General features: G+C 37.1%; 2 protein-coding genes across 5 annotated transcripts in view; both read left to right on the top strand.

Annotated features, from left to right (window-relative positions):
- LOC127450488 (V-type proton ATPase 116 kDa subunit a 1-like) overlaps positions 1 to 1382 on the top strand; it is a 55877-nt gene extending 54495 nt beyond the window's left edge. For all 4 annotated transcript variants that reach the window (XM_051714642.1, XM_051714641.1, XM_051714640.1 and 1 more), the window contains one exon: positions 55 to 1382. In XM_051714642.1, coding sequence (XP_051570602.1) covers positions 55 to 148 — 94 coding nt within the window. In that variant the 3' untranslated portion in view covers positions 149 to 1382. The remainder of the gene's footprint in view (positions 1 to 54) is intronic.
- Positions 1383 to 5284: 3902 nt separating this feature from the next.
- cavin1a (caveolae associated protein 1a) lies at positions 5285 to 20311 on the top strand. The gene is made up of 2 exons (XM_051714674.1): positions 5285 to 6285; positions 19070 to 20311. Exons 1-2 carry the CDS (start codon positions 5710 to 5712, stop codon positions 19811 to 19813), a joined length of 1320 nt encoding a protein of 439 aa, XP_051570634.1. The 5' UTR covers positions 5285 to 5709; the 3' UTR covers positions 19814 to 20311.
- The last annotated feature ends 1481 nt before the right edge of the window (positions 20312 to 21792 follow it).

Raw genomic sequence — 21792 nt, 5'->3', positions numbered from 1 at the left:
CATACAATAATTTAGTTTTAATTATTGACCTTGATTCCCACTTCATTTCTGTAGGGTTGAGTTCCAGAATAAATTCTACACTGGACAGGGCTTCAAATTCATGCCTTTCACTTTCGACAGCATTCTGGAGGGCAAGTCCGAAGACTAAACCACACCCACTTTCTCTCAACTGCCACACCTTCAGACTAAAGGAGCCAATCAGAATAAGTGTCAGATTTTATGTTTTGTGCAAACACAGTGATAAAAATCTACATTGACTTTGTAAGGCTTTAAATTTCTCAGGTGTTCTACATAGGGACATAAATAGAATACATTTACAAATAAATTAGATGTGTATTGTAGAAGCTGAGTTAAAAAATAATTTAAGCAACAATTGCATAACATATTCACAATGATTTCATAACTCTTAAATTATTTAAGAGAGACATGTTTTCATACATAATCAAGTGATGTACCATAGAGCACACAGGAGTACAAACAGCATTATATGTGTATTGCTATAAGTTATGAAGAAGATGCAGATCTCATAGATGTCTCAAATTTGTACAAACCCTTAAATTAAGGCTTGACAAAAATATAGTTACATTTATCACTGTTTCCTACCCATCATAGCATTGGTGGAGTTTTTGTCTGTTTCTGATATTTTTTCCAGTGTCTTAAATTATTAGTTCTGTTTTTTATGTATCTTTTATCCTTTATGTTGTACCTGAACACTTCTGTAAAAACAGATCTCATACAAAGGGACCTCATTTCAAATGCTGCAAAGCAAGCTTCAGAACATTTGACATATGCTTAATGAGAAAGCTTATAACCTATCTAAATAAATCCTACAGATAATCCCACAGAGTTACCTGATTTATCACAGATCTATAATCTTGTTTCATTCCGTCACAAACGTAATATAAGAGTAAATTTTTAGTTGGGCTTGAACTGTATTGCTGTTTTATTGTTGTATTTTGCTGTTGTGTTTGGATAATGCAAGTCAAATCTATATCTGGATGCTTTTCTAATCTTCATATTAATCTGTTCGTTGCATTGCTCAGTTTCTTATTTATTTGTTTGATTTACATCATTCCCATGCATTTCCTCTGGGAAAAAAAAATGTGTTGGTTTGTTAGTTATCACCGGCAGTCCCTTTAGTCTTTGAGAAATTAAGTATACCAAGTAAAGGCAGTCAGTGAAACTTAGTAAATATAGCTGTTTTGTTTGGCAATAAAAGGAAGGAGTTGATCTGATCATATGGTTTTGATTTCCTTTTTCACATATGTGAGAAGAGAGCTGTGAATAATGTCTAATACAATATTATGTTAAGATTATTGTTGATATAATAATTTTATTATATTTATAAAATATTGTGCATAACAAATAAATATTAATTTTTTATGTGGCTCAATGATCATATCCTGGTGATATAAACTGCTAAAATGCTAAAACTTCAATGACTTTTATTCAGGTTCAAACAAACAAACCACGACTTAAATGGTAAACACATACTTTTCATCCTGTTCTTCACGCAATGCTATTTTAAGACAAAACAGTTTACCTATAGCGCACGACCAGACCTACAAGGAGATACATTGTAATTGCATTACATAACGAACTACATATGTAAGGTTGTTTGACCGCGATCAAATTGCATGGTAGTTCAACTGACAGAGCGTGATGCAAAGGGCCGGGGTCAACAAGTGGCATTTGCTTTTAATGATACTATCTGTTTGGTTTAGGGTAGGGAAGTAGTTTTTGTTCATTTAAAACTCCACAGAGCATTCACCTTAAAAATCTGTTTGGGTGAACATTTTAATTATAGCGCCACACGGTGGACATTTTGCCTCAGAACTACCACAATATGTGTAAGGATTTAAATAAGCCGCTTTTCCATGGCCAATAGCCTCGGACCAAAATAGCTCTGCATTCCCACCATCTGGCCAAAAGCCCCATGGCGTTGCCCTAAAACCCGCCTTTAATACGCTGCCCTGGTGCAAATGTCACACACCCCGCCCATTTTACAAGCCAAAACAAACATGCATGTTATCTAGAATATCAAGTTTTTATTGTATGGAAATGTTAGCTAGCTAGCAAGATAATTTAATGCTGACAACTCACCGACTTCAACTGCCATAGTGTCCCAAGTGGTCTCTCCACTTACAGCAGGACAATGTCCCAGCACACCATCCATGATCTCAAGCCATGGAAATGTGGTGAACCATCGGACCAGATGACATTCCATGAGCCAGTTTATGACAGAGCCCCTCTCTAACTGTCAAGGCAAAGAAGAGTGTCTCCATTTTGATTAGATCATGGCAGGACCAACACAAACAAATGCCAAGCACAGCCATTAGATAAGCTGCTTTGACAACTAGCAGGTCCTTCAGAAAGTAAGGCCCCAGACCTTCCAACACGTTGGAAAAGACTCATTGGTCCATGAGTGTTTTCTTAGCAACATCTTAAATCCCCCATCCTAAGGTTTGACCTAAGTCCAGAGTTGAGATAAAGATGTGGCAAATCTTTACACACAAACTTTTACTCCTAACATGGACACCAACTGCAACACATACACTTGATGTTTGTTCACAGAACTGTTTATGTAAATTGCAGTTGTTCGCACAAACTGAACTATGGTGTTATAAATTAATGCATGCATAATATTTAATCGTTCAATATCATGTTTGTTCTTTGTATTTTCAGAAAAGCGCCAAGAGTATTTTGGAAAAGGAACAATGCATAGATAAGACTTTAAAGACATTCTTCTAACTATGTACTTTAAAATATTCAAATGTTCCACAGAGAAGGGAGGGTGAGCCATACTGTGTGGGCCCCCTCCAATCTCAGCAGCCAGTCATAACCCTGAAACAAGCAGCACCAAACTGAAATCTCCTCATCAGGAAGGCATAAAACTATCCTTTGGATGATCACACCTTTGTTATAAGTTCCCGGCTGTTTGAGTTTGGGAGCAATAACAGAATAATAATCAACATCCTGAGTCCCTGTCCAGAGGGTCATTAACAGGACACACTTCTAAAACACCTTTGTCCTGAGTCTCAGAAGAAGAGGATAACAGAAAAACACCTTTGTTCTGGTCTCACTCTACGAGAGAGAAGCAATAGCTGAATAATAATGAACATTCTGAATCTCTGGCCTGAGTGGTAGGAGATGTAACAGAATACAAACCATCCAACATGCTAAGTCTCACTCCATGAGAGAGGATAAGAGATCTTCCAACGTTCTTGGTCTCCATCCGAGAGACAGAAAAAGATCGACTAAGTACCAAGTCTCACCACAAGAGACTATTGCAATGGCAAGTTTGGAATCCCTATGCCAGGGAGATAACTACAGCGACAAGGTTTAGCTCTGATGAGCAAACCCTCTCTTCAAGTTTCTTGCATCTACATGTTCCAGATGATGAATTTTGCATGAACGTAAGGGCTGTATATCTGCATGTTCCAGATTGCAAGAACCCTCTCTGTGCTTCCAGGGGATCAGCATTCCTCTGCTCCTTTGTGTCCAAGGCTGTTGAAATGGAATCCAGCTCCTTCCCCACTGTAATGTGGCCCTGAGCCCCAGTGGAAGATATCGTCATCACCGAATTCATCGATCGATCAAGGAGAACATAAATATCACTACTAAACCTCTTACCAGAGACCTTGGCATTAGTGTATACTATCAATTTATGATTTTCTAATGTTCTTTAGATTACATAACCTGTGTATCAAATGTCTTGCAAATAATCTATGAGTTATTTGTTTAAATAGAAATAAGGTTTTCACTTTAATTAACAAAGATACAGTAATTTATCTTTCAATAAGATAATAGTCATACTTTGCCATTACTACATTATCAACCACTTGCATTTTTCCATCCTATGCACTTTTATTTACCTATTTGTTTATTTTATCTTTTTGCATATTAGTACCATTTTGTAGTTTTTGTCATTTATTCTTATTTATCTTTTTGTAAATAAAACTCATTTTATTACAAATGTGTGTTCCTTGTGTTTATGATACAGAAACTCATGAATCGTTCAGATTAATCAGATGACCAGCTCCTTCCAATTTACATATTTCTAATTTATTGAATGGTCCATTTGGATCATTCTTTTACTGTTAAGGTGAAACTCCTTAGCTGGTGCTCCGAGGATGAAGGGAGGGGCTGTCTGATATTAATAATCACACACACATACACCTTAAATGAAGTGTGATTAAAAAAAAAAAAAAAATCACCACATATTTTGGTGTCTTGTGTGAGGCCCTGTTCATTTCAATTGGTGCCAGCCTGCCAGGGTGATTCTCACTACAGAAAGTTCTTCCTTTGGGCACCGCTTTGTCCACTGTGTATCTTAACGAATTTGTAATGTGTCCGAAAAAAAATTCGCTAAGATGAAGGTGCATGACGTCACAGAAATATGTCAGCATCCAGAGATGTAAAAAGTTAGTGATACACCTGTAGCACAAATGCTAGCATAGCAACACAGTCAAACCCCTGTTATGCTAAAGGAAGTGTTGCAGTTTTGGTTGTTTAAACGTCATTTTCCAAGCATCTGGCAATGGAATTCCTTTATGGTCGGAGTTCTGAGAATTCAAGTAGGAATATCCCACATCCGACTCGAATGAAACGCAGAATGAGTGTCTTGCTAAATTCCGTCTTTGACTTTGGCCGCACTTCAATCCCCAATTGGCCTTCTTTGGCCCAAGGGTAATTGGTAGGCCACTGGCCATTGGCCCTGAATAAGCCTCGAGGAGGCACGATTAAGCCCCGAAAGTGACAGTGGGAATGCAAATGGCCTTGGCATGCACTAGCACGCTTTTATTTGCCCTGACAGTGGAAACACGCCTACTGATGGTGAAACGATCAACGTTGCCCCCTAAACATACAAGTGCCCCACCAAAGATCACATCCTGGTTCTGGCCCTGCTAGAAGCACTGGTTTGGGCTGAGCTTCAGATTAATTCTTTTTAATTGTTGTGGTGCTTGCATCCAACACACATCTGTGTCTGAGACGAACACATGTCTTTGTGTTCATAATTTCAGGCTCATAATTACACTTTCATGACTCATGAATCAAATGGGGTTGTGTGTCTCAAACCCTTGCGTATGTAAGTGAGTGGGTGTGTGTCCATGTGTCTCTTTTCCTGGCACTGGGGAGGGTGGAGATGCCGCTTAAAGGGTCAGTGTGGGCGTGACCTTACAATAAGTGATCTCAGTAGGGGGCTGGACTGAGGGGAGAAGGGAAGACCTGCAGGCGGGCTTCACAGGGAGCTGTGTCATTTACTCTTGGTCACACACACAAATACACACTCGCGCACACACCTTGTTACTGAGAGAATCTGCTTCTGCTGACTGGCCAACGTCCCAGAGTAGACTTGCTTAGAGAAAGGGAACAAGACAGAGAGGAAAGTTTTAGGCATTATTGCCAACCTAGAGAATAGTACGTAGTGGTAGTAGATACAGGTGCGAGAGGTCAAATACATTCATTGATTGGTAGAGAAATAGTAGCTAAGAGAAGTTTAGAAGAGTTGCTGTAAATTGTTGCTTGCAAGTTGGAGTTGCTCTGCTCTAGTTGTTGGGTGTTTGCTGTCATTGAGGTCTTTTTTTAGTACTTTATTTTTACACTGGGACTGTGTTCTTGCACATCGGGTCACTTGTGTGCTCTTCAGCTCTCCATCTGCAAGTAAGTGTGTGTGTGTACTCATCAGTGTGTACTTGAAACCTGGCCATGGCCGACACAGACTTCAAACTGGAGCGTGCAGTCTTTGCAGAAGTCTCTGATGACGATGAGGAGGTCGCCTTAGTAACGGCTGCAGCCAAAACTTCCAAAACAGCCAAAGTATTAACCTCAAGACATGGCAACAACAATGATGATGATGATGATGATGATGATGACCCAGGGAAGGAGGTCGACCTGGTGTTGGGGCCAGGACTTGATGGAGGTGGCAGTGGTGGAGTTGAGAAGTCAGAGGCCCAGGCTACTGGCGTGATGGTTTTGGCTCTCCTAGATAAAATCATAGGTGTGGTGGACCAAATCCAGCAAACTCAGACAGGTCTAGAGGCCAAGCAGGAGACAATAGAGAAGAACATGAGCACCATCCAGACTGAGCTGGCCAAGCTGGCGAAGAGTCATGTAGGAACAGACGGGACAGTCAACAAGCTGCTGGATAAGGTGCGGAAGGTCAACGTCAACGTGAAAAGTGTGCGTTCAGACCTGGAAAAGCAGGTGGGACAAATAAAAAAACTGGAGAACAATGAGCGTGAGCTCCTAAAGCGGAGGAACTTCAAAGTGCTCATCTACCAGGTGAGTAAGGGTTGCCTTAAAACTCTCTGATATCCAGACCTGACGTTTGATCTCATCTCACATATCTTAACTATCCACTACTAATTAGTCTATTTGGCTGACACTGTAACCCAAAGCAATTTACAGTACACTTGTTACAGAACAGTTCCCCTGGAGCGTTCTGGGGTTAAGGGCCTTGCACAATGGTGATAGAGCATGGATCACTTGAAGGTTTTGAACCTACAACCCAGATTTTTAAACAATAAGGCTATTCTGTAAAAATAAAACAAGATACTAGAGGCACTATTTGAGGTTCCTCAGCTGCCACACCAGCAAAATCCTCTGGAGATCTTCCAGACCGCATTTTAAATGAGCCTCAAATATCATATTTATGTACTCAAGGAACTTCAAAAGACATGTGACCTGCTCCATCATTTTGAATCGCAATGACCCAGAATCACATTTTGAGATTCATGTACTAAAGTTAAAAGAAAGGTTTCAGCTTTCTAAGTTTAAGTTTTCTTTCAGTTTAAGGGACACTACTTATTAATTCATTCAATGTCCATAAAACATCAATGCGGGCTTACATCTGAGCTATTTGAGTTTGCGCATCCACACAGAGATTGCACATCCACAAGTGCGCTAAAATACTCAGAAATGAGTTGTAAACATCTGTTGTCTCTTGACAGTGATGATATTTAAAATTTTAGCAATACGCTCTTCTCTAGAGTACATTTTTTCAAGCTAAATAGCTATGGACCTTGGATAACTTTCCTGAGGTAAATGAAGCCTACTGTTATATCATTGACGTTTTCCCATGGTTAAAACATTGATTTGCAGATTACATTAGAGATGATCATTTCAGATGACTGGATTGTGTCTTTCATCATCTCATCTGATGTTTATTCGTGTTTTGTTTTTTTACTTGCTATAATTTGCTGTAAAGAGGAACACTGATTGGAGGAGACAGACCAGCATACTAAACAATAAATAACATCACATACATTTTAGCCATTCTCTTTAACTAGTGTTTGCTGTGTGTGTATTTGTAATCTTTCTTACCAGGCTGCTTTTGGAGTACACAGGAATTCCTTTGCAGACCGTGGGCCTGAATTCCCCACTCAGTATCATAAAGTGTCAATCCACACCTATGTGAACCTTTAAAGGTTGCCATCTAACCTCACAGCTATCTCTAAACAATGCTGGCTCAGTACATTCCACAAATAAACAGTATAATACTGCATGAAATCATATGCATGTCGCAAACTACAATAACAAGGGTTGTGCAGTTGATTGAAGACACTCCGAAAATGGTCTTAAAAGAAATATACTGTGTGTGCTTTTGAAGTAATCGAACATGTTTCCAACTCACAGAACCTTGTGTAACACACCCTATGTGTGTCCTATCTTGCAATGCAATAGGATATTAGTTTTTTTATTATTTAATTTATTTAATTTTATTTAGTAGCTTATATAATTTAGTAGAGTTTTGAACTTGCAGTCTGAATTATACTGACAAGAGAGTGGGAGACTAGGCACTTTCAATTGCTTTATCCTTGCTGGCTGCACACAACAAAAGACATACAGCGTAACCAGTGATATCTGATTCGCGAATGAAATAGCTCTTTTTTTAATGTATTTTTTTATTTTTATGAATGGGTCTGGATCTGAATATGTCTTAATCGAATTAACAAGTTGTTGGTTTGAATTTATCTAACATCTGTCTCACACATTGATTTTTTTATTTTTTATTTGTTATTTTTTTATGAATCTGTCAAATCATTTCTCTGTCTTTGTCTTAATCGAACTCACAAGTCAGTTTCAATTGGTTTAACAGCTGTCTCACTCAATGAACTGCATGTCATCACTTGTATAATTGACAGTATACTGTACTTACAGATGGGTTGTGCATGTAACATAGTGTATTTAAAGATACACATTTGCAAACGTTTTGTCGTCAGTGCACCTTAAAAAACAATTATTCCATATTGAAAATTGTGGTTGGTTATTTTTTATTTTTTTTTTATCCCCTTTTCTCCCAATTTGGAATGCCCATTTCCCACTACTTAGTAGGTCCTTGTGGTGGCGCAGTTACTCACCTCAATCTGGGTGGCGGAGGACAAGTCTCAGTTGCCTCCGCTTCTGAGGCAGTCAGTCTGCGCATCTTATCACGTGGCTCATTGTACATGACACTGCGGAGACTCCGCATGTGGAGGCTCATGCTACTCTCCGCAATCCATGCACAACTTGCCACGCACCCCATTGAGAGCGAGAACCACTAATCACGACCACGAGGAGGTTACCCCATGTGACTCTACCCTCCCCAGCAACCGGGCCAGTGTGGTTGCTTATGAGTCACTCAGCACAACCTGGATTCAAACTCGGGACTCCAGGGGTGGTAGTCAGTATCAATACTCGCTGAGCTACCCAGGCCCTCCTGTGGTTGGTTATTCTAAAACATGTTGTTAGGGACAATTTAGGGGGTCGCAACTATAGCTTACTGATAAGTTACTAAGTTCTTTATTTGGAAATGCCTAAGTGATATTAGTTCACTGAGACCATTTCAAATTGAATGAAGTTAAAACCCTGTGAGCACACTTAGGTCGAAATTTCGGGCACGTTTCCTCTACTCTCAAATTAAAATGTTTTTTTGTCAGAATGGAGTAGTTTTCTGTGTACAGGCAGGTGCAACTTTGTTGGTTGTGGACTTGTTGATCTGCAAGTTCTCAGATGGTGAAGCACATTTTATTTCCCTCATCAGGTGTTAAGAGGTTTAGGCTGTGGCAGATAGTTGGCTGGTGTTTAGGAGTATAAGATGAAGACATTTAAATTCGTACCAAAATCTGCTGTATAACTGCTACACAAGCGTCTAAAGATTGTAATCCTGTCTGGTAAAGTCTGTTAAATTAGATCAGCTGATTACGGCACATTCCAGTGTCCTCATAAAGCCCAGCAGGAAATATTAAAGATATTTTGATACTATGTACTGTTGTATATGGCTAGATCACAATGTCTTTCGTAAACAATACTTTCTTAAATAGTGTATGAAGGTGTTGACATCTGTGCTTTTGAATGAATTACTTTAATAATAGTCCCAAAATGCCTTCACAAGCTCAAAAGTGGGTTCTCAGTGTCAATATGCAAGTGTTTTGTTAAAATGCTAGATCAACGCGTGGAGTAGCATTTTGCTGCTAAGAAAGATCTCAGTTGTTTAGAGAGACTGGATCAAATTAAATGTGTTCAGAGTGTGCTGGATTGCAGGCTGGACACAGGCTCACTCTGAGACCCCATAAACTCTCCTCTCTTTCAGTTTATTTATAGTGCAGAATGCGGTAATGTCTGCAGCGCTAGTCTAACGACACCGTCAGTGAGAGGGAAAGAGAGTGTTTCAGTTTTAGAAATACAACTTGGCTTTTGCATAATGATCTTAGGAAGCTTTGTCAGGGATCTTAAAATAACCTTTTATTCGGTTGTTATTACAATTTACATCATTACACATTGTTCAATATTGTGATTGTACAAAATTAAAAACAATGCATTAACCACTCATATTAGCACCTATTACCTACTGTACACGGTAATAACAGTAATAGCTGTACTAATGCAGTATTAAATATTGTACATATAAGCATGTCATGTATGTAATTGTGGCTAACAAAACTTTGCCTTTACTATTTTTTTTAACCCACAAACATCTTAATGTGCCAATTACCCTGTTATTACATTGTAATTATGAAAGTAGAAGCAGCTGGTGTGAATGTAACATGTAGACAGGATGAGGTAGGCATGTTGGGTCAGTGTGTTCCAGCACTTTGCTGTTGTTTACCCTGCACCAGTATTACTGCATTTAGCCCCACTAACAAGTTATTTCCTCTCAGCGCTGCTCTAAGATGCTGGGGAGAGGGTATATGGGTAATGTAATTGGTCTCTTATTTTTTTAATGCAGGTGGTACTGAATGATGTGAGAGGGCAGTAGTGTGTGAGGTCATTTATTTATTTGTAAAGTGTTGTTCTGTCAGCTTGCTTAGGCACCTATTTCTCATCATTTCTTCAGGCAGCTGTGGTGTAATGAGGATTATTATGGTCTGTTAGGGATAATAAGAGAAGATGCACCTGAGGGATCGCATACAAATAACACTTTCCATGCATTAACAAATTCAGAAATGTACATGTGCACTCTTCTTTTTATGTTTATATATGTCTATGTACTTAAAGCCAGGTGCACTCAGTAACTTTTTGAATTGTCATGTTGGACTTACAGTGACACCTAGTGGTGTTGATGCAGCTTCATTCAAAATACAGTAGTTTTCAGTTATCAGTGCCATTGTAGAAATTCACTATTCAGTTATTAATTTAATCCATGAGTTGAATTGTCCAATAACAGGGCAGTTCCTTAGATTAAGCGAGTAGTATTCAGCTGGTCATATCTTTCTAACATGGCAGCCACCATGAGGGCGCCCCTGACCCATGTAGAATAAAACAGCTTTTATAAGGTTACTGATATGACTAGGGTCTTCATTTCATGTGAGTTCTCATGATTTTATACACGTTTCAAAATTACTATTCATTTCTTGAGGAGGAAAACTTTTTTAATGAGTAAAACATTTCTGAGTGTACCTTTAAAATGAAACCTATATTTGGACCTTTTTTAATTTAATTTATTTTATTTTTTTCCATTGTGACATTATTTTCATGACAATTCAGCACATTTTACTCCAAAATTCTTAATAACATAATGCAAAAAAACAAACAAAAAAAAAACAAAAAAAACTTTAATTCCTGTAATTCATAAAAACATTGATATATTATGTAAATTTGGTATTTAAACACTATGATAGTATTTATTGTACTACCTTTACCACTTTACAGTAAGGTTATATTTGTAAACATTAGTTACGTATCATGAACTAACAATGAACAATTATTTTGTTATAGCATTTATTAGTCTTGGTTAATGTTCATTTATCAAAATAATACTGTTTAATATTTGTTCATGTTAGTTCATAATTTATTATCTAATGTTAACATATAATTTTAATATAAACTATCTATTAGTATATGTAGAAATTAACATTAACCAAGATTAATAAATGCTGTATAAAGTATTGTTAATTGTTAGTATTCATTTATACTCATGTAAATACAAAATAATGTATAACAGATGTGTATTTCTTTAATGCAGTATTGAGAATCAACATTGAGAAAAAAAATAAGAATAAAAATAAAAAAGTCACAATAAAAATATTAGTCTTAAAATAAGCTTCATTTTTTATGTCTTTTTTATTTATTTATTTTTATAAAAATTAAGATATGCTGGCAGACAAATGTACCTTTCTCTATGTACATATAAGATAAATACATACAGTATATGCATTTGTGTACATATTTAATTGCTCATGAAGTCTCAGTTTCAGACTTCTCATGTGGAATGTCCACTGAGGCTGCAGGTTACACTAATGGCATTTATCAGATATCTAATATCACGCCCCTGAGACCTACATAAATTATGCTGTAAAACTGGACTCCTAAAGATTTTACTCCATAAATCTTTTTTTATATTCAGTGTATATTTATAACATTATTTTTGTGTTATATTACCCTGGCATTATTAAAAAATAAAAATAAATAAATAAATAAAACATCTATCACAACTGCTGCAATGGGGTTTCAAATACAGCTGCTGAGGGAGTGACAGTAAATTTGGTGTCTTAATCCACAGTTAAAAAAATTTTTTCCCCCATCTTTTGGGAAGTCATGGCAATGTAATTTTATTTTTTTTTTCTTTTGCCTATGAGCAAATGAGAATGCAAAAATAATTTTAGCTGTGGTCGCCCATTGACTTCTATAAAAATTACCCCACTAAGTTCAAACCTGGAAATGTGGAAAGGCTCCATCATTTCTCTTTCAAGACATTACAAAAATTAATTACTGACCAACACTTCCGGATATGAGGACAGTGAATCAACCTGTCTCAGTCTTATGAAGTGTGTGGTATCATTAGGCATAATAATACTTGAATGTAGAAAACAAGACAGAAGCATTACTTGGTGTAATGGCATCCTTTGTCAGTTTTCTCTGCTATAACTGTCCACTTTCCCCTTTTCTCTTTAAATTGTTCATCCATGATTCTTTCTTTCCAATTTCAAATCCAGTTCAGTGAAGTGAAGCGCACTGTGTGTAAGCACTGCAAAGTCATGACAATACTATCCTAGCATTAGACGGGAGTCCCGTCTCGGGACACTGTTGTTCATATAATAGCAGAATCTGTAGCAGCCCAGAAACTCTTGTCATCCAACTTCTCAGTTACACACACAGATGTGAATCCATGCAGACAACAGACGTACATATCATGTATACTGCACAATGTACTGTAGGTTACCATCCATCTATGACATTGAGATTTAGTTACCATAATAATGCTGACTCAGCAAACATTAATTTATGTATGGACCACCCAAACAGATGAGATAAGATTAGTATATGATATAAAAGTAAGGATGCGACACTTCATTAGTATTTCTGCCAAGCCCAAAATGGTTTCCTTATGTGATTTGATTATTTCACTAATTAGCTGTTCTTGTTGGATATGTTCGTCGCATTTATATGAGAAAAGAGAGACTGCGGAGTGATACAAGAGACATTAAAATTTCACAGATATGTTGCGTAGGATAGCGGCCAAATATACAGCTTAAGTTGGGAGTCACCAAGTAGGATTTCGCTTAGGGCACCCATATGCTCAGAAACGGCCCGATAAAGTATATCCTGAAAAGAAAAGCCTACCCCTTACAGTCTCAAACAGAATGTATTTATGTGGAAATACTTAATGTTTGAAAAAGCATATTTGGCAGGTCAAGGGCATCATGGTAGCAGGAGATGCAGTGGTTCCAATAGAAACCAAGCCTTCTGTTTGTAAATGTGTGTGAATGAGGAAATTATTAAGTCAACAGATATGCATGACTGAAATACAGCCTTCACTTTCAACTGGAACGATACAAAAATAATTTCTTTTGAATGTCAGAGCATGTAGTGTGTCATGGTCAGCTTGTGTGTGCATATACATGTGTTTATGCAAACATGCATTTTCAGCTAGAGTGCTCCTCATTACTCAGGTGTTTCTTTAAAGGCCAAAGGAAGCCACTGCATTCTTTACTGACAGAAACAAAAGACTCAGGGGCGTACTGCACCAACAATAGAGAGCTACCCCATTTCACCGCTCAGATTTCTTTCATCTTAATAAATCTATGTTTATCTTTCAAATATATTTATTTAGTCACAGGAAGACACACTTGTGCGAGAGGTGCACGACTGAAATGCACCTCAGCTCTTTGCAAATGGCGCACAGACGCTAAAGTTAAACATCTGTGGATGCTAGAAAACTGAAAAACGTATGATCCATCCATATTTGTAGTTTTTGTCATATTTATGCCTGTGCAGTCTAAATAGCAGACTATTGCATGTAGCAATTCAAAAACTAAATAAACCTGTTGTCTTCAAGAGATATACTATAGAGATCCACAGGATGGAGTGCAAAACTAGTGTTCGGAACCACTTACAAAAAGATAACTTAGAATCAAGAGAACCAGGTTGCTCTTCTTTGGTTTTGCCTTCCCTCTCTGTAACAGATAACGGTTAGTTTGAATATTTACAGATTTTAGAGTCTGAATTATCTGTTTTATAAGCATGCATTTGTAGCATTTTTATTGTATTGAATGTGTGTAAATAAGAGTTCATGGATGTGGCTTTTTGAATCATTCACCAATGCCAATCTTGCTTCACAAAAAACACATGCATCTGTGTGTTTTCTGTACTGAGAATGTGTGTATCTGTGTGTGCGCTGTTCTGCACCTTTCCCGGGGCTCATTTTTAATTCATAGGCTTAACTGACCTGATGTCTTGACAGACTGCGCACAGATCTTGTCTCTTGTGCAAATAGTCTAGTTGTAATGTCTGTCATAAATCTCTAATAAACTAGTGATTAAAGTTGTTGGAGGTTTGATTTTTTTGTGTGGAGGAGGAGTTCTGGACCCAACAGAACACAACAGCTGCTCCATGCCTCAACCTTAACATGCCTTTCAACATTATGCCTCTAACACACACACACAGCTGTTATCAACTCATCACTATTGCTGATTTTGTTCAGCTGTGTATGCCTTACAAACTACTGCACCAACTGTTTTTATCGTTGTCTTGGTAATGGTTGTCATGGTGCCATGGTTCACGGGTAGCTGTTAATCTGTGTAATTGTTTTCTTCTTTCAGGTGGCAAGTGTTTTGATACTTCTACATATATACTTTGTGGGCTGTTTTTTGTTTTGCACAAAGCTTTTGAGCACGCTTTTTAGTGTTTTATACAGCACCAGACACACTGGCAGCAAAGTTGATGTGGTGTTTATGCTTACTGTATTTGTACTGGTGTTGTTGCCAGCGCTACATAGTTGCAACCCTAGACTTATTGACTCATCTCTGCATTTGACTAGCAATGCAAAAATGTCAGAACTGTGATGGCGATTGTTGAAGTGTTGTTTAATTTGTGCTTTAGATTAGTTCTTGGCACTTCAGGTGTAGCCAAAAATATGCTTGGCCACTATCCTTGATAATATTTTGGTAATGGCCACAATATGTGCACTTACTTGTTTTCCTCTTTGTTAAGAAATCATTTACCAAAAATGAATAATGTAAATGTTTATGCTTGAATAATTTTTTTTTATAACGTTAAAAGGTGCTACACATATGACCATATAGCCTATATAATATATCTGGGGCTGGTTGTACGAAACATTCTTCACAATAAAATTCTTCAGGTTATCTACTTTTTTATTCTAATTTTAAGTTAAAGTGGTCATGACATTGAGGAATAAAAATTTTCTTGATCTTTTAAAATATAAGAGGTCATTGTATTATAAAAACATACTGTAAGTTCCAGAACTCAAAACTTCCACCTCACAGCAAAAAGAGCATTTGTTGAAACCAAGCTGCTAAAACAACTTGTTCTCTACTTCCTCCAGATTGTGATATCACCAGTAGCGCAAACCATGCAATTGCGTGGGGCCCCGGACGTCGGGGGCCCCCGGCCCAAGTAGGAAATCTCTGCAAAAACCGCTTGAGGGGTGACATGTTGTTCTGGGTACACACGCGAATGCACTGTTGTCTGCTGTCTCAGAGCGGTTCACGAAGCCGCCGGGTTCGGGTCAGTAGGACTTTGGGTTCGGGTTTATAATTTATGAAAAAATATACAGGCCTTCCAAACTTGTTTCACCCACGCGCGCTCACTCACACAGATACGCACAAACGGATGAGGGCCCGTTCACACTGAACGTGTTTTTGCGTGCTTCTACTCTGTTTTTCCATTGTTTTTCTATGTAAAGGCACGCTGGACTAACGTCCTTGACTGCTGTACTGCGTCTCGCTGTTTCTTCAGTGTCTCATGAAGGACCGGCACATTTTTGGACACTTGTCAAGTTAAAAATAGCTTCAATTTCAAAAACGCATGTCGAGACACCTGCGTTCTGTTTCATTCGTTGTGCTGCGTCTAGACTGTTTTTAGCGCCGGTGTCACAAAGATTTAACGTTCTGAACAAGTTCAGGTTGCAAAGAGGAGACTGTTACAATTTTTAACATTATTCCAGATTATTCTGCACCAAGCAAAGTTTCAGCGTTTGATAAACAGCAATGGTTTTTTTTTTCTTCTGCTCTAGTGTGCTGAGGGGCCGCCGTGGCTTGTATGTTTACTGTTACAATACTGTAACGAATGTTGCCTACGATGCTTAGCCTACATAAATTACAGCCTTTTGCAACATGATGAACAATACATTGTAGCATTGGAATATAACTCCAGGTGAAAGTAAATAAGATAGAACTATATTACTATTGTATACAGAGAATCCTCAAAGCAATAATAATAATACTGTATCATATTATAATGACAATCTGGACAACAATAAATAATTGTTGGGATATAATATTAATATATTCTGTAACAACTGAATTTCAAAATGTTACGGGGTGAAGTAGTGTTTTGCACACCCTGTTCATACATGCAAACACACACACACACACACACACACACACACACACACACACACACAAAGTGTTTTGTAAACAGATATGTAGGTAAATATTACTTTTTTATCACTGTATTGTGGAAAAACTGGAAAACATGCATTAATTATCTAGATTAACTAGATTTTTATTTCATTAAACATTTTGAATGTAGTTGGCTACAACGGCTGATAGGAAGAATTTAAAATGATGATTGAAAATAAATGTCATTTTTTTTGCAAAAATTTTCGAAATGGGGCCCCGGGTTGGTTGGTTGCTTGGGGCCTCAGAAATTGTAAACCCGCCCCTGGATGTCACACTGTGGTAGATATTTGCATCTTACCGGCTCCACAACAAAATTTCAATGCCTACTTTACATTATCAGTTCCGTAGCTCCGTTTACTGTCAAGACTTGAAGGATGTATGCTGAGCAATGTATTTTTGGCTGCTTTTCCTTCAACTATCTTGTTCAACTATTCCATTAAAAAAAGTAATTAAGTAAAATTTTTGTTTTGTAAGGAAATTCAGAACTAAACCCAATTCATTTTTGTCTGCAAAACTAAATTCAAGCATTTAAGCATAAGCCTTTAGATCAAAAGGAACATGAATTCAATCAAGCGAATCCAGACTTTTGACTGGTAGTGTAAATGTGTAATAAGTCTTACAATTATGTAATATCCTAACATCTGAACTACAGTACAAACACAGACACAGAAGTTAGCTTGAGTGGATTGTTTTTATCCTTTTTTAGTAGAGTGTCCTCTAGAGGGAGTACTCCAGTTATCTCTGTATCATTTCTGTATAATAGCTTGCATTTAAAACTAATTGCATTGACATTTCTCATCGTTGTTGCATAAAAATCAGCTCATTATCTTACTACAAAGCTCCTCCACCCAGGTTATTATTAAGATAATCTTTCCCGGTGCTCAGGCGAGTTGTAGCATGTCCTGAATTCCAAATGTCAGTCTGTCTACATGAGACTTGACCAGCAGGTTAAGAACGGGTTTGGGGTGACAATATAGAGTGATTATAAATCTCAAGTCAAGCTGGTTATGAAGTCAGAATAAGAATATTAAGCACCTGATTACTCTCTCATCAGAAATTAATTGAGTTAGTCAGGATAGTTCTGGCAGGAATAACAGTTGATGTAAGATTCTGCCATTTGTTTAAAGGTGCACTCATACATTTTTGAAGTATGTCGAAGTAACTTACATTGGCTTGCAGTGACACCTAGTGATCTGGAAGCTGCATCATTCAAACAGTAGTTTTCAGTTACCAATGCCATTGTAGAATTTCACTTTGCACAGTAAACCAGTATTAATTTAATTCATGAATGAAAGTGTCCAATAACAGGGAGGTTACTGAGATTGAGTAGTATTCAACCATGTGGTGCTAAAATGGCTGCCCCCATGAGGCGCCCCTGCTCCATTTAGAATAAAAGAGCTTTTATAAGGTTACTGATATGACTGAAGTCTTCATCTCACATGAGTGGTCATGATTGCATACAAATGTTTCAAAATTACTATTCGTTTCTTTAGAAGTAAAACTTTTTAAATGAGGAAAAAAATTACTGAGTGCACCTTTAAGGTAAATTATTATGGACAGGGACAAAGTCTGCTAAGTACATTAATATGAAATTTGTGTGTGTGTGTGTGTGTGTGTGTGTGTGTGTGTGTGTGTGTGTGTGTGTGTGTGTGTGTATATATATATATATATATATATATACACTGTGTGTATACTGTATAAAACTTTGTAACTTTAACCCGTGAACCTAAACATATTGTAATTTGTATATGCTGTTAATGAAACTTGACAAGCTTATACGCTTGACGGGGGACTTTAAATATGATTTTATATTTGAAAACATGTCCTCTTTAAACAGACCTGTAGGCCTGTACATTTCATAAAATATAAAAACAATGGTCAGATACTGTAACCTCAAATGAGCTTCATGAGGTACACTGTAAAAATGAAATTAGCATTTTATAAGGTTTTGAGTCACAGATACTAAGAAATTTGAATTTGTATCTGCATAAAAACACATGTTAGACCAACAATATTCCCCCAAATGTTGTCCCAACTAGTCTAACACAGTTTCATATTGAACAATGTTGCTGTTGTGTGAGTTCCCAGTATGCACTGCAGCATGAATAAATTATGTAGTTAGTGTTATAGGCTTATTATTTGCTGTTTGCTGACTTTATTTATGCTATTACTGTTGTTTTTTGTTGCCGCTGTTAGTCAGTTGTTGTGTGGTGATGTTAGGTGCTCAACAAGAATTCACACTGACTAAACAAAGCAATGTTGCTGAGGATAATTATTAAGACAATGGTTGAGAGAACTCAAAAATCTTACTGCATCATTTTATTTACTCAACTCTATTTCTACAGTGTAACAAACAAATATAATTAATTTCAAAATATATATAAAAAATAATAATAATTAAAAAAAATGTTGTTTAAAAGGACTGAATCAATCTGACTTAATTATGTTACAGCAACACATTTTTATTTATTTGTCAATTCAGGAAGAAAAAGCTCTTTTAGTTTACAGCTGCCCAGTTTCACTTTTTACAGAGTAAGATACCATCTGTTAATTCACCATCTGCAGTACATGCATGCTTAGTATGCTGTAAACATGCCACAATGATCATACTTTGAATTAGATCTCAAAGATCAAGAAACATCTAATCTGTGTAGTCTTAAATAATCTTAATGCCTTTGTTCCTTCTTTCCTTTTCTCCCTCCATCTTTCTCTCTCTCTCTCAGGACAAAAAACCTGTGAAGGTCTCTAAGAAGCCAGTGGATGTAGGAGAAGGTGAGCAGGTGCTGAGTGAAGGTGGAGAGGAAGAGCATGGCTCTGAAGAGGAAGTGGAGGTGGAGGAGATCATAGAGGAATCTCGTGCTGAGCGCATCAAACGCAGCGGCAAGCAGAAGGTGGACGAGCTAAAGAAGGCCTTCAGCAAGGAGCAGATGGAGAAGACCAGACAGAAAACCAAGGAGAACCTGGAAAAAACCCGACAGAGAACTAAAGAGAACCTGGAGAAGACACGTCAAAGAACCCGAGAGAACCTTGAGAAGACTAAGAAGAGCCTGGGCAAGAAGATGGGTAAGTTGGGAACAAAGATGACGCCTAACACCGAGCGCAGAGAGAAAATTCGCAGTTCAAGAGAGAAGATGAAGAAGTCGCTGACACCTGACCACACTGTCTATGCCCGCTCCAAATCGACCACCTATCGTGTACCACCCTTCACGTTCCACGTGAAGAAGATCCGTGAAGGAGAGACTGAGCCCACACCAGAGCCTAAACCAGATGAGGAACAGGAGGAGCAGGATGAGGAGGTCCAGGAGGGTCTTGTGGTGCAGGAAGGAGTAGGCCTAGTGTCACAGGTGGAGGAGGGTGAACTAGTCAGTCTTGACAGCGCAGAGATGGAGGCCTTGCTAGAAGCGGCTGATCACTCACGGTTGGTGTTTCAGGATATGGTGAGGCCAAGGGAGAAGGCCGGCCAGTAAGTCCAACCAGTGTGCCGAGCCTGGGGAAAAGCTCAACACGGATAAGTCGCGTGGAGGTCTGGAGATGAATAAGGATAAACGGATGTAGGGAATTCCGACTTGCCTGAGGATTGATTAAAAAAGAAAAGAAAAGAAATGTGACATAGACTGGACCTTTGGCTGAACATTTTTTTTTTTTTGTTTGTTTGATTGTTCCTCTTATCTATTGAAACCCAAGGTTGAGATTTTTATTTTCAATGGTCAGTTTCTAAAATTGACTAATGGTCCCTTTTATTTTCATTTTGAAGAATTGTACATGATCTTTAGACATGCTTTGGCATGATCTTAAAAAACATGACTGTTATGTAGTATTTTCACAAAAGGTGGATTATTTTCACTAACAATTAATTTAAATACCCTTATGATTTAGATCCTATTTGATGGCATATAGTATTAACTTAATTATCATTCATTTGTAATCAAGGCAACCTGGTGGCAACCAGATAGTCTCTATATAAATAACCCTAACCATATATATATATATATATATATATATATATATATATATATATATATATATATATATATATATATATATATATATATATCACACACACACACACACACACACACACACATAACTGGTTTTGTTCAATACAAAAAAATTAATTAACATCTCTGAATAAACCTGAATACATTAGGTGATACCGACAAAACTAGTTTTTAGGTTACCACTTTTTTCAGTGTATATTTAATGAACCCCCAGTGTCTTTGTACTATCATCTGATGTGCACAGCTGCTAATTTCAACAGTTTAAATTAATAGCAAGCCCCATGCATCTAGCAGAAGCGCTGGGATTAGTACAAAGAATGAACTGTTGATATCATATGAAAGTGAATGGTGCTACAGAGTATGTTGTCTGACAGAAGCATTGTCGTGAGGGAAAAATAATATATTTTAAGTGATGCAAAAAAAAAAAAAAAAAAAACTACAAAAAAAATATATGTATAATAATTAAAAATTACTACTGATGTGATGACTAACAAACTTGCTCTTTTGAGACAAAAGGTTTTATTAATCACAAGGATACAACATGTTGTTATGCAGTATATTTGATGATGTGAATGTGATCTGAAATCAAATACACAATGTTTTAAATGCTTAACTCTGTGACTCAGACTGTGTAAGTGTCTTTGATGTTGTAAATGCTGCATTTTACATCTTGCGATTGCTTAATATGATCTTTGAGGCTAAAAATTTAAACATGAATCAAAGATGCCTCTAAGATCAAACAGAATATCAGTCTTTGAAAAGCTGATTTTCCCTGTTCAGTTGTATTAATTCAAAAGTTGAATTCAGTTCTTGGGTGTTTACCCTGTTTGTTCATATACAGTTTTACTCACTCAGGTAAACAGGGGCCTATGGAAAAGTATTGCTACATTTAAGTGAAATCTGTCACAATATACAGTACACTGTAAAAAATGTCTGTAATTTTAATGATAAAAGACTAAAAATGCTACAGGATTCTTTTTTAATTGATTAACGAATATTAACTGTAAAATATACAGTAAATGTTTTAAATATATTTTAAAAGACAATACAGTAGTTTTTACAATAAAATGTTGTAAAAATTAAATTTTTTAGATGTAAAAAGTATGATTTTCCTGTATAATTAATGGTAAAAATGTACATTGTTTAACAAGAGAGTACATGTACATTTTACAGTAAATTATTGTTAAAATTACAGTAAAAAAACAATAATCAGGCGTTCCCACAATTCCCTGCATGACCCATCATATTTCATTATATTTTATGGGAATAGTTATGTTTCTTCTTATTTTTAATATCAGTTACGTACATTGAGGTGTTGTGTTTTATATTTAATGTAGTTTAGTTAATGTTTACTGTATTATTTAAATTTCACATGTGTTACCCTGATGATGTTTAGTGTTTGTGTGAGTGACACTGAGCACTGTCTCTACATGTTTATTGGTCATTGC

This window comes from Myxocyprinus asiaticus, chromosome 13, assembly GCF_019703515.2.
Source record: "Myxocyprinus asiaticus isolate MX2 ecotype Aquarium Trade chromosome 13, UBuf_Myxa_2, whole genome shotgun sequence".
NCBI classification, from domain to species: Eukaryota; Metazoa; Chordata; class Actinopteri; order Cypriniformes; family Catostomidae; genus Myxocyprinus; species Myxocyprinus asiaticus.
This window is presented reverse-complemented; position numbering and strand designations above follow the sequence as displayed.